This window comes from Salmo salar, chromosome 04 (assembly GCF_965601325.2).
Source record: "Salmo salar chromosome 04, fSalSal1, whole genome shotgun sequence".
In the NCBI taxonomy this organism is placed as follows: Eukaryota; Metazoa; Chordata; class Actinopteri; order Salmoniformes; family Salmonidae; genus Salmo; species Salmo salar.
Genome location: NC_138294.1, coordinates 60311964 through 60325581, shown reverse-complemented (window position 1 = coordinate 60325581; position 13618 = coordinate 60311964). Strand labels below are relative to the sequence as shown.

Below are 13618 nucleotides of genomic sequence, written 5' to 3'. Positions count from 1 at the left end.
GTCAGCAAAAAATGTGATTGCTAAGTGAGGCTTATTTGATTGAATATAAGTTAAGTAATGTTTAGTTTGTTACGAATGTGTGATATAAGTGGACACGTGGCATCTAGGCAACTTTGAGAAAAACAATTTCATATCAGTTGCTTCTGTTGTTTACATGCTTATCTGCCCTCTCATTGGCTAGAATGTTCCCACCTGATCTCGCCTGTCCCTGCTTGCCTTTCCACCTTTGTGACAACCAGCTTGTTTGACATTGCAGGCGACTGCCGACTGACTGATCTACACATCATTTTGCACCATAAATAACTACTCATTATTATTTGTAGATCAGTCAGTCAGTCAACATTTACCCACAATGCATCATGGATTTTATGCTCTTGAACACTACCAACTACTACCATTGTAGAGGCTTCTTAACAGCTTTTACCCACAAGCCATACGACTCCTGAATATCTAGTTAAATGGCTACCCAGACTATTCACATTGCAGACTGTGGTCTATTTTGGTTTAGTTATACAAATATTTGTTGTCACCATCAGCGAAGTATACATCATTGGTCACCATACATAAACACCCACTTCCTCATATTGCAGCTCTAGAGGTTTGTCTCTCCGCCCCTTTCTTTGTGATAGACATTATATTTGACAAATAGCAATGGATAAATCGAACGGAGAGTAACTCCTTCATTTGACAGACACAGCCGTGGACCAATCAGTGATCTACTGGTGCTGCCCTCTAACAGACCGAAATCTACCTGAGCAAGTCCTACTTTGTTTTTGTCACATAGCTAGCTAGCTACATAGCTTGCTAACTGACAGCTTCAAGAGTGCTGTTTTCTTACGAACATTAGCTACACCGATGCATACATTTCTGCCGTAGAAGGTAAATCTAGATGCACAGGATCTGGGGTTGATCGGTGGCAGGGATGAGATGTTTTGTTGAATGAAGGAGCGAACGCCCTGGTGCAGATAGGAGAATGAACTCCATCACCGGTCGGGATCACCCTGTCAACTCTGGAGCCTCATCTTCTCGAGCCTTGCACGTTGAGCTCACATCTCAGCAGGTAAGGACAAACACCCGTAACTCGGTGTTATATAGATGATATGCGTATTGTCCTGTATTGTTACGTTGCTGTGTGTCAGCTGCAAGATTAATACAACAGGCCTGCAGAGTGAGCTAAGCTAACTAGCAAGCTAACGTTAGCTCAGCTGACTTTTACAGCTCTCTTGAGTATTCAGACAACTCGAGCTTCTAAGCCTTAGTCCGTTACATACAAAGTTGTATTTAATAACAGTATACATGTGCAAACGTAAGATATAATTGTTAGCTATCTAGTTTGCAAGCTACAGAGACGATGATAATTTGCCAGTTTAGTAAGACCTGGCCTGATACCGAGGCACCAATACAGTCATTTGGTCACCTGACTTATGAACTAGTTACAGAACAGACCCTTCAGTCTGATGTCCAAGGTCTTTGCACAAGTTATTATGAATAAGTCCTCAGCAACCAGCTTGACCCTAATAGGACTGAACCACATCAGACATACGTCTACAGCTTTCAAAATGCACCTTTACCTGCAAGCCCTTACGCTTGATATGACCAAAAAGTGGTCTTTAGTGGCCAGTTTATTAGGTACACTACCCCGTTCATGAAAATGGTTAGCTCCTACAGACTGTGAGTCATGTGGCATAAAGCAGGCATCGAGGCATTCAGTTACTGTTCTATTGAACGTTAGGATGGGCAAAACGAGTGACATAAGCGACTTTGAACGTGGTATGATCATTGGTACCAGGCGCGCCGGTTCCAGTATCTCAGAAACGGCCGGGCTCCTGGGCTTTTCACGCACGACACTGTCTAGGGTTTACCAAGAATGGTGTGACAAACAACAAACATCCAGTCAGCGGTAGTTTTGTGGGCGAAAATGGCTCGTTCATGAGAGGTCGAAGGAGAATGTCAAGAATCGTGCAAGCTAACAGGCGGGCCGCAAATAACGGCGCAGTACGAGAAGAAGTGGCGACTCGGTCACCAACACTGGACAATTTGAGGAATGTAAAAACATTGCAGATGCAAAGTTTGGTAACAGAATAACTGCGCAAACAGCACGAACCGTCATTCTGTTACCAAACTTTGCATCTGCACTGTTCATCAACTAATTATGTTTTTGTAGAATCTTCGGTGTAAATTAAGTTGTCCATGTGCGTATATGGTTTGTTTAACTTTGCAATCATTGGTTTTTGTTTGACATGCATTTTAAAGTGAAACATCTGAGTCTGTGTCACTCTGTTACCATGGAACTGCCCCTATTCTAACATGTTTTTATTTCATTTGGAGTACAGTAGGATACACCTAGGCCTACTACTTTATTAAGTGGTCATTGTGCAAAGGGTTCAGAGCTAGATCGTGACCACCGTGTTAAGTTCTGTCCCTTAGAGTAAGAACTTATGATCCCCGTAGAAAAAAGATTGTCTGTTTTGACTGCTATGAAATGGGACCATTGAAAGTAAAGGCCACTGAGACTGTAACACCAAAATATGTGAACATTTACAGTTCTCTGTCAAACAGCCCGTATTGTAACGATGCTTCGTGGGTGACTGTTGTCAATGTGTTCAGAGGGTCCCTGGTTCGATCCCAGGTTGGGGCAAGGAGAGGGACAGAAGTAATACTATTACATTTTGGCTCCCGAGTGGCACAGCGGTCTAAGGAACTGCATCTCAGTGCTAACGGCGTCACTACAGACATCCTGGTTCGAATCCAGGCTGTATCACAACCGGCCGTGATTGGGAGTCCCATAGGGCGGTGCACAATTGGCCCAGTGTCGTCCGGGTTTGGCTGGTGTAGGCGTCATTGTAAATAAGAATTTGTTCTAAACAGACTTGCCTAGTTAAGTAAAGCTACAACAACAAAAAATATACACCTGGATGGACTCAACCATTTACCTTCACAGCACGATGACTATGGCGGGGACAATAGCACTATTGCAATACTCGTTTAGTATTGTGGCAAGGAAACAAAACACAAAGAATATCTAACTTCTTTAAGAAAACAGCCCAAATGGTGGAAACAAACTTATGTTGTCATCCGAGTCACATTTATTTATGTCCCAAACGTACAACAGGTTTTTTAAGGACAAACGAGTTTGGTCTGCTTGGTGTTTTCATTTTTGCCATGGGAAAAATATTCTGGTTCTGGCATTGTCCCAGTACTAAAGATCACCAGTTGGCCTAGTAGGTAGATTATATGTTCTGCTGGAGACCCTCTTTGCTTTCATAGCTACAAATTAGCTCATTCGGAGAAACGTCTTCTGACATTTTTGTGGGGGAAAAAAGCCTTTGCTGAACAAGCTGTGTTTTTGTTTCGAGGGCCTTAATCTTTTAGGGAATCCCATGACTTAGATTTATCCCTAATGCCTGTGGTGGTGGAAGCTCAGTGTGGGTTGCTGGAGATTGAAGAATGCCGGTCAGGTGAAGGCCGGCCGCTTCTCTGATGCTGCTGCCCGGAGGGGCCCCTCTTTTCATGAGTATCGTGTCATGTCCCATGGTCGTTCTCTTGACTTACCACTCAATTATGAGTTTTTTTCTTTGGAGACATTATTTTTTATAGATTCAGTCATCTGTGGAAAAAAAAGTGTTCTTCAGTTAGCCTATCTTTTTTTGATTGGACATAACTGAGCCTTTCTCTTCAAGCGGGTTCCTTTTTATTTTATGCTCAGTTTTTGAAGGATGGATTTTTTACTGATATCCAACCATGGTGATGTTCTGTACAAAGAGTTTTTGTGCATCATTGGTACGCTGGCTTGAGCTTTAGTTGATGAAACTGTGACTCTCTTGTGTATGCAAGGCTTTTGTAATGGAAACACACAGTGAAGTCAAAACATGAACTCTGGTTTCAAATGGATCTCTTGTCTGCATCTGTGGTCAGTTATTCCCGGACGTGAATCATTCCATAAAATGTATTTTTTGGGGGGCAAATGTTGATAGCCTACGTGTGACTGTTGAACCAGATACTTCAAGTGTTCTCAAACTGACCTACCATATTCTAAAATTACAGTTTATTTTTTAACTTGAGGATGTACAGCAGGGTAGTACCCCCCCCCCCCCCCCCCCCCCCCAAGTTTTCATAGCAAAAAAAAAGTTTGGGGTCACTTAAAAATGTCCTTGTTTTTCAAAGAGTTTCTCTGCCCAGTGCCTGTGTTCTGTTGCCCATCTTAATCTTTTCTTTTTATTGGCCAGTCGGAGATATGGCTTTTTCTTTGCAACTCTGCCTAGGCCAGCATCCTGGAGTTGCCTCTTCACTGTTGACATTGAGACTGCTGTTTTGTGGGTACTATTTAATGAAGCTGCCAGTTGAGGACTTGTGAGGCGTCTTTCTCAAACTAGACACTAATGTATTTGTCCTCTTGCTCAGTTGTGCACCGGGGCCTCCCACTCCTCTTTCTATTCTGGTTAGAGCCAGTTTGCGCTGTTCTGTGAAGGTAGTAGTACACAGCGTTGTACGAGACCTTCAGTTTCTTGGCAATTTCTCGCATGGAATAGTCTTAATTTCTCAGAACAAGAATAGACTGACGAGTTTCAGAAGAAAGTTCTTTGTTTCTGGCCATTTTGAGCCTGTAATCAAAATCACAAATACTGATGCTCCAGATACTCAGCTAGTCTAAAGAAGGACAGTTGTATTGCTTCTTTAATCAGAACAACAGGTTTCAGCTGTGCTAACACATTTGCAAAATGGTTTTCTAATGATCAATTAGCCTTTTAAAATGATAAACTTGGATTAGCTAATATGACGTTCCATTGCAACACAGGAGTCATGGTTGCTGATAATGGGCCTCTGTACACCTATGTAGATATTGTATTTCTGATCAATTTGCTCATATTTTAATGGACAAAAAAATGTGCTTTTCTTTCAAAAACAAGGACATTTCTAAGTGACCCCAGACGTTTGAACGGTAGTGTAATATACATACATACATACATACATACATACATACATACATACATACATACATACATACATACATACATACATACATACATACATACAGTACCAGTCAAAAGTTTGGACACACCTACTCATTCCAGGGGTTTTTGTTATTTTTACTATTTTCTGCTTTGTAGAATAATAGTGAAGACATCAAAACTATGAAATAACTCATGGAATCATGTAGTAACCAAAAAAGTGTTAAAAAAATCGAAATGTATTTGAGATTCTTCAAAGTAGTCACCCTTTGCCTTGATGACAGCTTTGCACACTCTTGGCATTCTCTCAACCAGCTTCATGAGGCATAAGACTGTAAAATCATGAGGAAATTATTCTAAATTAGGAAGTCTGTTCCCAATGTAATCAAGGTTTGAAATGATTCTGTTTTGGTCAAATACTATATCTCTTTGGGATTCTTTTGGTCAATTTGTCAACTACAAATGATTTATAACTACCGACCATCCGCTCCATGAAAAATAGGCCCACAGCTGAATGTAACTGGGGACCCCTGATGAACAGTAATGACTTTGCTATATGACATTGTGTGAATTAGGCTAGTTCATTGGTAACAGTTTTGTAAATTGATATGCATCAATTTGGATTGTGTAACAAGATGAGACTCATGGAGGTGTTAATACAATTGTAAAGGCATTGAAACTGACCCATTAGGCTTTCAAACTGCCTGACAGTCCCCCTTGTTTTGGGCAGACCATTTAAAATGTTCTCTCTCCTGCTCGCTATCCCTGACTCTCCAGCTCTGCCTCTATGCCTCTTCTATTTCTCATCTCTTTTTCCTGACTATCTCACCGTCTGCCTCTCTCTCCCTGACAGAGGCGGTTACGTCATCTCAGAAGCATTGCAGCCCGCAACATCGTCAACAAGAATGGCTCTCCACTACTGGACACATATTTTACCCTTCATCTCTGCTTAGAGGACCGGATATCCAGAGGTCAGTACTACTACAGTACTACTCTCTCCACTGTCTCTGTAAGACAGTGTACTAGGCTACTGCACTAATACTCCTTTCACACTACTGAGCCCAGTCCACAGTACAAATAGACTTAACATGTCTTTGGGCCTGAATCCAAACTAGTTCTGTGCACTTAAATAAAGTTTTTGAGCAACTCTTCCATTGATATGATTGCATGATTTAATCAAAAGGCATGTTACTATACGGACATCTCACGTTAGACTTCGGCCCTTGGTGCCAGAGCGCCCTTTAGGTGTAAATGTTCAGCATTAAGGTGGACTGCATTACTCTCATAAGTAGGAGAAAGGTCAGAGTCCCATTACGCTGTGTAATTAAATGCACAAGGGTTTGGTTTGTTAGGGGACGCTGATGCTCCAGTAAATGTGGTCTTTCACTTTGTTTTAAGGACAAATCATTTCATTATAAGTCAATGACCAACAATGACCCAGATCAAGGCTAAACCTCACGGCTTACTGTTGTCACGTTTGCTGTGCAAACCCTTTAATAGGACTCCTTCCACCATTGTAGTCCTGAAAGGAGTTGCATCCTCACAAGTATTGTTTGAGCTTTTGTGTGTTTATTCCATTCTCTGCTTGAGAAAGCTTTAAAATAAATCTAACCTGGCTTTTCTCCTTCCCTTGCAGACTTTTACAAGAGTGAGGTCATCCGAGATTCATTGGTGAGTGTCGTTGTTTGAAAAAAGAACACACGTATTGGCCAGAGCCTCCTGGCCTCACAAAAAATGACCTTAGCACCAGCTATGGAATGTCATAATCAATTATGTCGTATGCTTTGTCTGCTCACATCTGTGGAGGCACACTACAGGTTATAGGCCTAGTTATATTCCGAAGACCCATGAATTGAAACAAGTCCTAGGCCTACCCAGTGCTTGTAAATTGGGAGGTGCCATAACAAAAAGTGTCTGCGAGAGGGGGGTGACCTGGGGTGCTCTGAGGTACCGGAATGGACAAAAAATAGAAGTGACCTTTATAATTAAGCAGGGCATGCCTATCATCGAATTTATGTAGTGGCATAGAGTATTAGAGTAGAGGCGCTTACAGAAGTCGCATTTTTTTTGTACTTGGGTCTGGAAAGAATTTGGCCTTTTTATAAACACATTTCATGCAATTCTATGTCATTTTATATGACTGGAGGCTTCAGCATAATCTTTTTCTATAACACACAAATGATTGAAATGACAGGCTACTTTGACATTGCCAAACTGAGAATCTGAGATCAATAAAAACGATCAGTAAATTATAGTCATTGAAAAGCTTTCCACTTTCACTGACTCACCCAATGATGCGCAGCTCACTAGCCAGCGATGGCCGATTCTCTTGTGCCAAAGCCTGTCTCTCTCTCGTTTTACTTTGTAAAACAATGTTCACTCAATAGGCCTATTTAGACGTTGATAAAATATCTTGATGGCCTACAGATAGAGTAATAATTATCGAGCCCATTTCAAAGCTTCCTTGTCTTGCTAAGGTTCTTCAATATTTGGTCAATGTAAAATGTAGCAGTTTTTTTATCTGGGAAATGTATTTTGAATGTAAACCAGTCAGGGTTTAGGCCTGGGCATAGCAATATTACAGCAACCACTTTAGTTAACAATGTTCTTGTCAATGCTTTACACACTAAAATGAAATGTTCTGTTTTGTTCGTAGACCTGTCAAAAGCTTTTGACACGGTTGATCATGCTATTTTATTGAATGTTGTCCTCGAAAGGCCTGAGCTTTGACACCTGTTCATGGTATCTTAGTGACAGAACTCAGGCCATCATGATTAATGGGGTTAGGTTCAATTTCTTGAAGTACAAAAAGGTGTACCACGGGTCGATTTTGGGACCTGTTCTCTTCACTATTTATATTAACATCATTGGTCAATTGTTAAAAATGGTAAACTTCATCTATATGCGGATGATGCTATTGCCCCGACTGTTGATCTGGCTGTGTCAAAACTACAGTCAGATTTTATAGCTATGCAGGAATTTAGTTTTAAACCACCGTATTGCTAGAACAAAATTCAAAATCCATTTCACTTTAATGTTCTGGTGCTGTTCGTGCAGTTTAGAGTGTTGATTGTGGACTTTTTTTGTGGAAGAATGTAACTGTTTTTCTGGGTGATTTATGATGTTTTATTTGTTGTTCCTATGACTGTTTTTTTAATACATGTTTTATGTGGAGGTACCGGATCCGGCCAAGTAGGTTCCTCTAATGAAATAGTTCATAACGGAGTTGTGCCCGGGTTCTGTTCCGACGGTGTCCGGCTCAATTTTAAGCGCTGGGCCTACCCCCTGTCCTAGCTTACGCGCGCTCACAACGTGTGTGTGGTGCATGCGAAAGTGTATACAGTGGTCACTTTCTCCAATGCTGCTGTGTGGAAAGAGGGCATACTTCCTCCATTTCCAAATTGTGGAGGAGTAGTGCCTGACAGTCAACACATGGACTCAGGCCAGCTGCCTTGGTGTTTGCCTCTAACAGAATCAAGTCAAGTAGCCCACCTTTCACTTTCTCTCCGTCAAAACATCAACTGCTGATGTTACTTAAAGTAACCTGACAGAAAGGGAGGTTTTGATTGGCCCGCTTTGAGCAGCCATAGACAGGTGTCCATAATACTTGTTTGGTTGGATATATTGATGTTGCAAAAATCCGCCACAGGATTGTGGAGCTCTCTTCCTGTCTCCTCAGCTTCACAGAGGGCACAGCACAGGGGTTTACTGTTCGGTCTCTCATTGACAGCTGTGTGATGCGTGTGTGCAACAAGACCAAGACAACAGAAAACAGTCAATGTCACTGTTCCTAGCATGCACTAATCTCTTTCTTTGTGTTGTCCCCCAGTCATATAAACAAACAGGAAGGTGGGAAGCAGCCTTGTAGCAACACACTGTATGAGAGAAGGTGAAACAAATAGGCTTACATCAACATGAATGAAATATGACCACAAGCTTCCGTTGTACTCTCTCTTTCTCTCTGTAAACGTGTTCATAGCAGGGCTGTCATTGTGTTCTGAAAGACGTCATTCAGCAAAATCAGATATCGCTGATAGTTTTCTCAACTATAGCGCTATTAACGCAACTTCAGTTGGTACTTTCCATATTTTTGGTTTCCTCATAGCGGGGAAACGATTGTCCTCACCGACTGTTCGATTTGGTCATACACCCTATGTGCAACAACAGCTGCTTCTCGCTCCCATCTCTGCATGGAGTCTATTCAGTCTATGATGAATGCAGCCAAGTATAGCAGACCATTACTAACAGGCTAAATGCAGTCATGAGCTGGCCTAAGCTATTTTCCAAGCCTACCTTTCCTTTACTCTCTCTAGTCTATAATGCACTGCAGATGAAACTCATGATCATGTCTGGCAGAGATCAGAAATCTGCTTTTGTGTTTAAAAACATCAGCATTCCTCTTTGTGACCTTTGCTTTCTAGTGTTCTGGTCTGTTTCCCCTTTGTGGTCTCTCGTCTGTCAAAGGAGGCTGCTCCTTTCCGCCTGCTCTTCCTGTTATTATGTAGAGGAACATTGCGCACGGCACACTACCTCCCCATCTCTAGGCCTTTTTCCCCATTTCTCTCGTTTTCCTCCCCCTCTCCACTTCTGGCTTTGTCATTCCTCCATTTTACAAACAGTTTAAGATGATCAGTTATATATCGTTCTGCAGGAAGGCAGATGGGTAGGCTCTTTGAATGGTGGGAATGGTCTTCTTTGTACAGCAGTTTATGACACAGGATAGACCGACAAACCTCAGGGAGTCCAGGGACCTTGTCTTCCCAGCAGGCCAAATTTGGCATGTGACGTCATAATGATAATGACATTGCAACCAGTTTTGCCCGCTGGGTTTGAGTAGCTCAGAAATCAGTCTGAAACCTAGTCACCTATAGTGTTTTGTTGGACAAGCCAATCCTTTGTGATGACAAATCTCCTCGGGATATTGAAGTTGGATTTGTAAATATTTGGTCAGACTTTTGTAAGTGGGACAACAGTTACATTACAGTTAAATTAACATCCTGGTTCAGCACCATTTTGTGTGCTCGAGTCACTTTCACACACCCTACTGACACACATGATTTGTCATTTGAATCTTTCAAATGTGCCTCTCAACCTGTCACAAAATCGGGAACAAATTAAACACTTGGTTGTTTTAAGACACAATATTAGTTGAACTTTGCAACCCAGTGGGATCATTCATTCAGCTGTCTCATCAATTCTCTTGTCCTGTTTTTTACAGAATCCAACATGGCGGAGCTTGGATTTTGGCATGCTGCCGGACCTCCTGGACACATCTGTGTCCTGCTTCGTGGTGAAGATCTGGGGCGGCCGAGAGGAACAGTTCACACTCCTCATAGAGTGGAAGGTCAACCTGGACGGGCTTAGATACACAGGGCAACAGGTCAGTGGAAACAACATATGCTCATATAATGTAGTCTGCTTTGGGATGTATGCTGACTAGCATACATGCATGCTTTCCTCTGATCAGAATTCAGTACAGTCTGCAGTCATATAGACAATAACAGCCTCTCTTGTTTTAATACAGACTAAATACCACTGCTTTGTTCCTTCACAGATCCGCTCCAGGAATCCAAATGAGATCATATTTGGATTGAATGATGGCTACTATGCAGCTGACTTTGATCATAAGGTACTGCTGACTTTGTTCCAGGAATTCTGTCCCTAACATAGACTATAGACATTCTGTTGTATAATTCGCTTTTCTGTGTTTGGTTTGTTGTAATGTGCATATTTCAGGACCACTCTGAGAGGAAGAAGAACAGTCTACTCCAGGTGGACCAGAGTTCAGTGAGGAACTCCTACAGTGTCTTCTCTCTGCTGAGGTGAGACGGACTGCACCCGCTAAACATTCCCACACATAAGACACTGGACAGTTAGTATCTCCCATATGACAATATGTCCAGTTAGCCTCTTGGCTAGTACTTTCTTTGACTGCCCTACTCATGACCAGGAACACCTTCCTTTAGCTGCCAGAGAAGATTGGAAATGCTAAATATACTTGTGGGGAACATTCTCTACTACTGTATACGTCACATACTTTCTGTCACTGTATACATTCCCCATGTTGTCCATAAGATGGCGCCAGGAAACTGCCTCAAATGCCTTTGTAATCATGGAGGCTGTTTTTTTTTCTCCCAAGTCACTGAGAGCTGCCAAAAATCCAGTCTGCAGTGTGTTTTCTTGGACATAACAGGAAATGCATATGGAAGGCTTTAATCAAGTTAGTCAAATAAAGGCACTATGTCAATGTTGGCAAGCTCTAACAATGTAACAGATGGAGAATTCCATTCAAATTATCAGGATGGGTGAAAACGCGCTTTGGTGATGAAATTTCACTTCCTTATGTTATAAAATACATGTTACCAAGACAAATGATTATTCATGTTCTGAATCGTACAGTGGGGTCTTTCTCTAACATATCATTAACATTATATCACAAAATTCGGATTTGTAACCGATAATAAGCACCGAGCGCTGTTGACAGAGCGGCTTCGTTTTCTGGCATCGACTTTTGAGGATTTTACATGTTGACGTGGTCGTCTGCAAAGTTATTTCTGCGGGTCGTAAAAAGCTAAATTAACAGGAGATGAGCTGAATTAAATGTAAAAGGCTTTGAAAATAAAATGCTTGTGTCACGCTCATTGCTCCGTTGAAATTTCAGAAATACGCGTTTTTGTGAGAAATCGAAAACTAACAGGAATTTCGCATTAATAAGAAAAGCGTAAACTAAAATATGAAAATACTACATGTCGTCTCAAAATGGATATGTATCCTACCACCTATATTGTTCAATGTCATCCAGGTTCGAGAACAATGATGAGTTCAACGGTGAGCCTGTCAGTTAGCCACAGTTCTTGCACAGCAGCCAGCCTAGCTGACGCAATATTATTTTTCTGATTATTGACCACTGTTTTTTCTCTGGCCTCTATTTAATTATTCACCCTTATTTTGGCAATTTTACCAGGGTAGAAACTCCATTAGCTTTTGAACAGATTATAATAGAGACATTCGGTTTGGACCATAGGTTTTATTAGATGATTATCTACACAATTATATATTATTTTACCCAATGGACCAAAGATGCTGAAAGTTTTTGCGTGGACACCCTTACATATTAGTGATTAATGGTCTTTCATAGCTCTTTATTCCACAAGAGGGCAGCAAATGTTCATTTTCTAAAACCATTGGCAATTCAGCAGGGAGGCATGTTTCCAAGTGCGGTTTGCTCCATGTTGACAAACCACAGCTCTGTTCTATATTTGAATGTGGCGTAATGTTAACACTACCTACAGGGTTTGCGCAGAGCTTGCCTTGGGGAACACCACAGTTAATTAGAAGTTGGCTCAAGCTACATTTTATGACTCTTTTGGACTGCAGTGTACAGGGGGGCACAATGTTTTGAACTGTTAATAACTATTTTGTATAGTTAAACAACATTCATCATAAGTAGAGGACCCATCTTCCTCAAGTCTTTACTTGAATCAGAAGATTCAATAATATAATATAAACATTCCTAGTCTTATGCATCACTCCTCAACCCAGCTTGAGGTGAGCTGTACAGTTTTGGGGTGAAGATTCCTCCAGCCCTAAGGGCTTCCTCTGGCCGATGACTGTTCTGTGTCTTCACCTTACTTTGGAAGAGAAAATGTCCTCCAAGGTGCGTGAGTGATCTATTTCCTATGGGCTCTGCTCAGTGCTGTCGAGTCCTACATAACTAAAACTCCCTCCTTCTGTTCTCTCCATCTCTCTATCCCGGTGGGGTTCTGAGGAATTTAAAGCAGCTCCATTGACTCCCTCCCTCTCCTTCCTGGGCCTGAGGCTGAGGATCCTCTGCAGGCCTGGGGCCGGGCTTATAGAGGCTGATGTGATGGGGCTCATTGACTCCAACATGACCAAGGTCAGGGGTTCCTAAACATTTTTTGTCCTGCGACCCCATTTTGAGATCAAAAATGTTTTCGTGACCCCACCATGTAAGAAATATGATGTAATCCATGGTCATTGTTTCCTTTTTTAATTGGGGCCTGACAGTACTTTTGACAGTATTTCAAGCCAAGGGAGGTATGGTTTGAAGTGGCTGAAATGCATCAGAACGGTATTGGGAAGTTCAGAAGATCATCAGGCAATAATTTGTATGATCTTTTGTGTAAAAAAGAACATTGTTCTTTTTCCCCCGGTCGGATTTAGTGCCTGATCTTGTCCACACTTCTTTCTTTGATGGGGTCATAATATTTTGTAGCTTAAACAGCCTCCTCCATTTTGCCTCAGTGTGAGTGCTGCTCACTGCCTGGCTATCACAGGAATTGCTGTGATTCTCCTCTCCAAGAACACTTGATTGATGATGTAAATTTGCCAGCGAGCGATTCACTGTCGACGAGACCCTGGTTTGACGACACCCCTAAGCCTCCTGTTCCACGTCGTGTTTTCGTGTGGGAACACGACAAGTTTGGATGGGCAGGCAGACTGAGGAGGGGGGAGCCAGGAAGAACAGCCAAAATATTCACAAGGACCTGTGGGGCATAAGGAGGGAAGAACCAGGTAGAACGGCCAAGATGCTCCTGGAACCACTGATACAGGGCAGGGATTGTTCTGCCATTGAAATCCTTGGGCGGGCTGCCTAAGCGTTTCTTCGGGACACCTATCTCCAAACAGTGTTTTAAAAAAAAAAAGTT

At 41.9% G+C, this 13618-nt stretch overlaps 1 protein-coding gene across 2 annotated transcripts in view; it reads left to right on the top strand.

Annotated features, from left to right (window-relative positions):
• Positions 1-607: 607 nt before the first annotated feature.
• Positions 608-13618, top strand: part of LOC106603537 (UV radiation resistance-associated gene protein) — a 142962-nt gene continuing 129951 nt past the window's right edge. Inside the window, exons 1-6 of one of the 2 annotated variants that reach the window (XM_045717107.2) lie at positions 608-1060; positions 5803-5920; positions 6586-6620; positions 10168-10329; positions 10504-10578; positions 10686-10771. In XM_045717107.2, the coding sequence (XP_045573063.1) occupies positions 974-1060; positions 5803-5920; positions 6586-6620; positions 10168-10329; positions 10504-10578; positions 10686-10771 (563 nt within the window). In that variant the 5' untranslated portion in view covers positions 608-973. The remainder of the gene's footprint in view (positions 1061-5802; positions 5921-6585; positions 6621-10167; positions 10330-10503; positions 10579-10685; positions 10772-13618) is intronic. The other variant, XM_014197365.3, reaches the window with a different exon arrangement.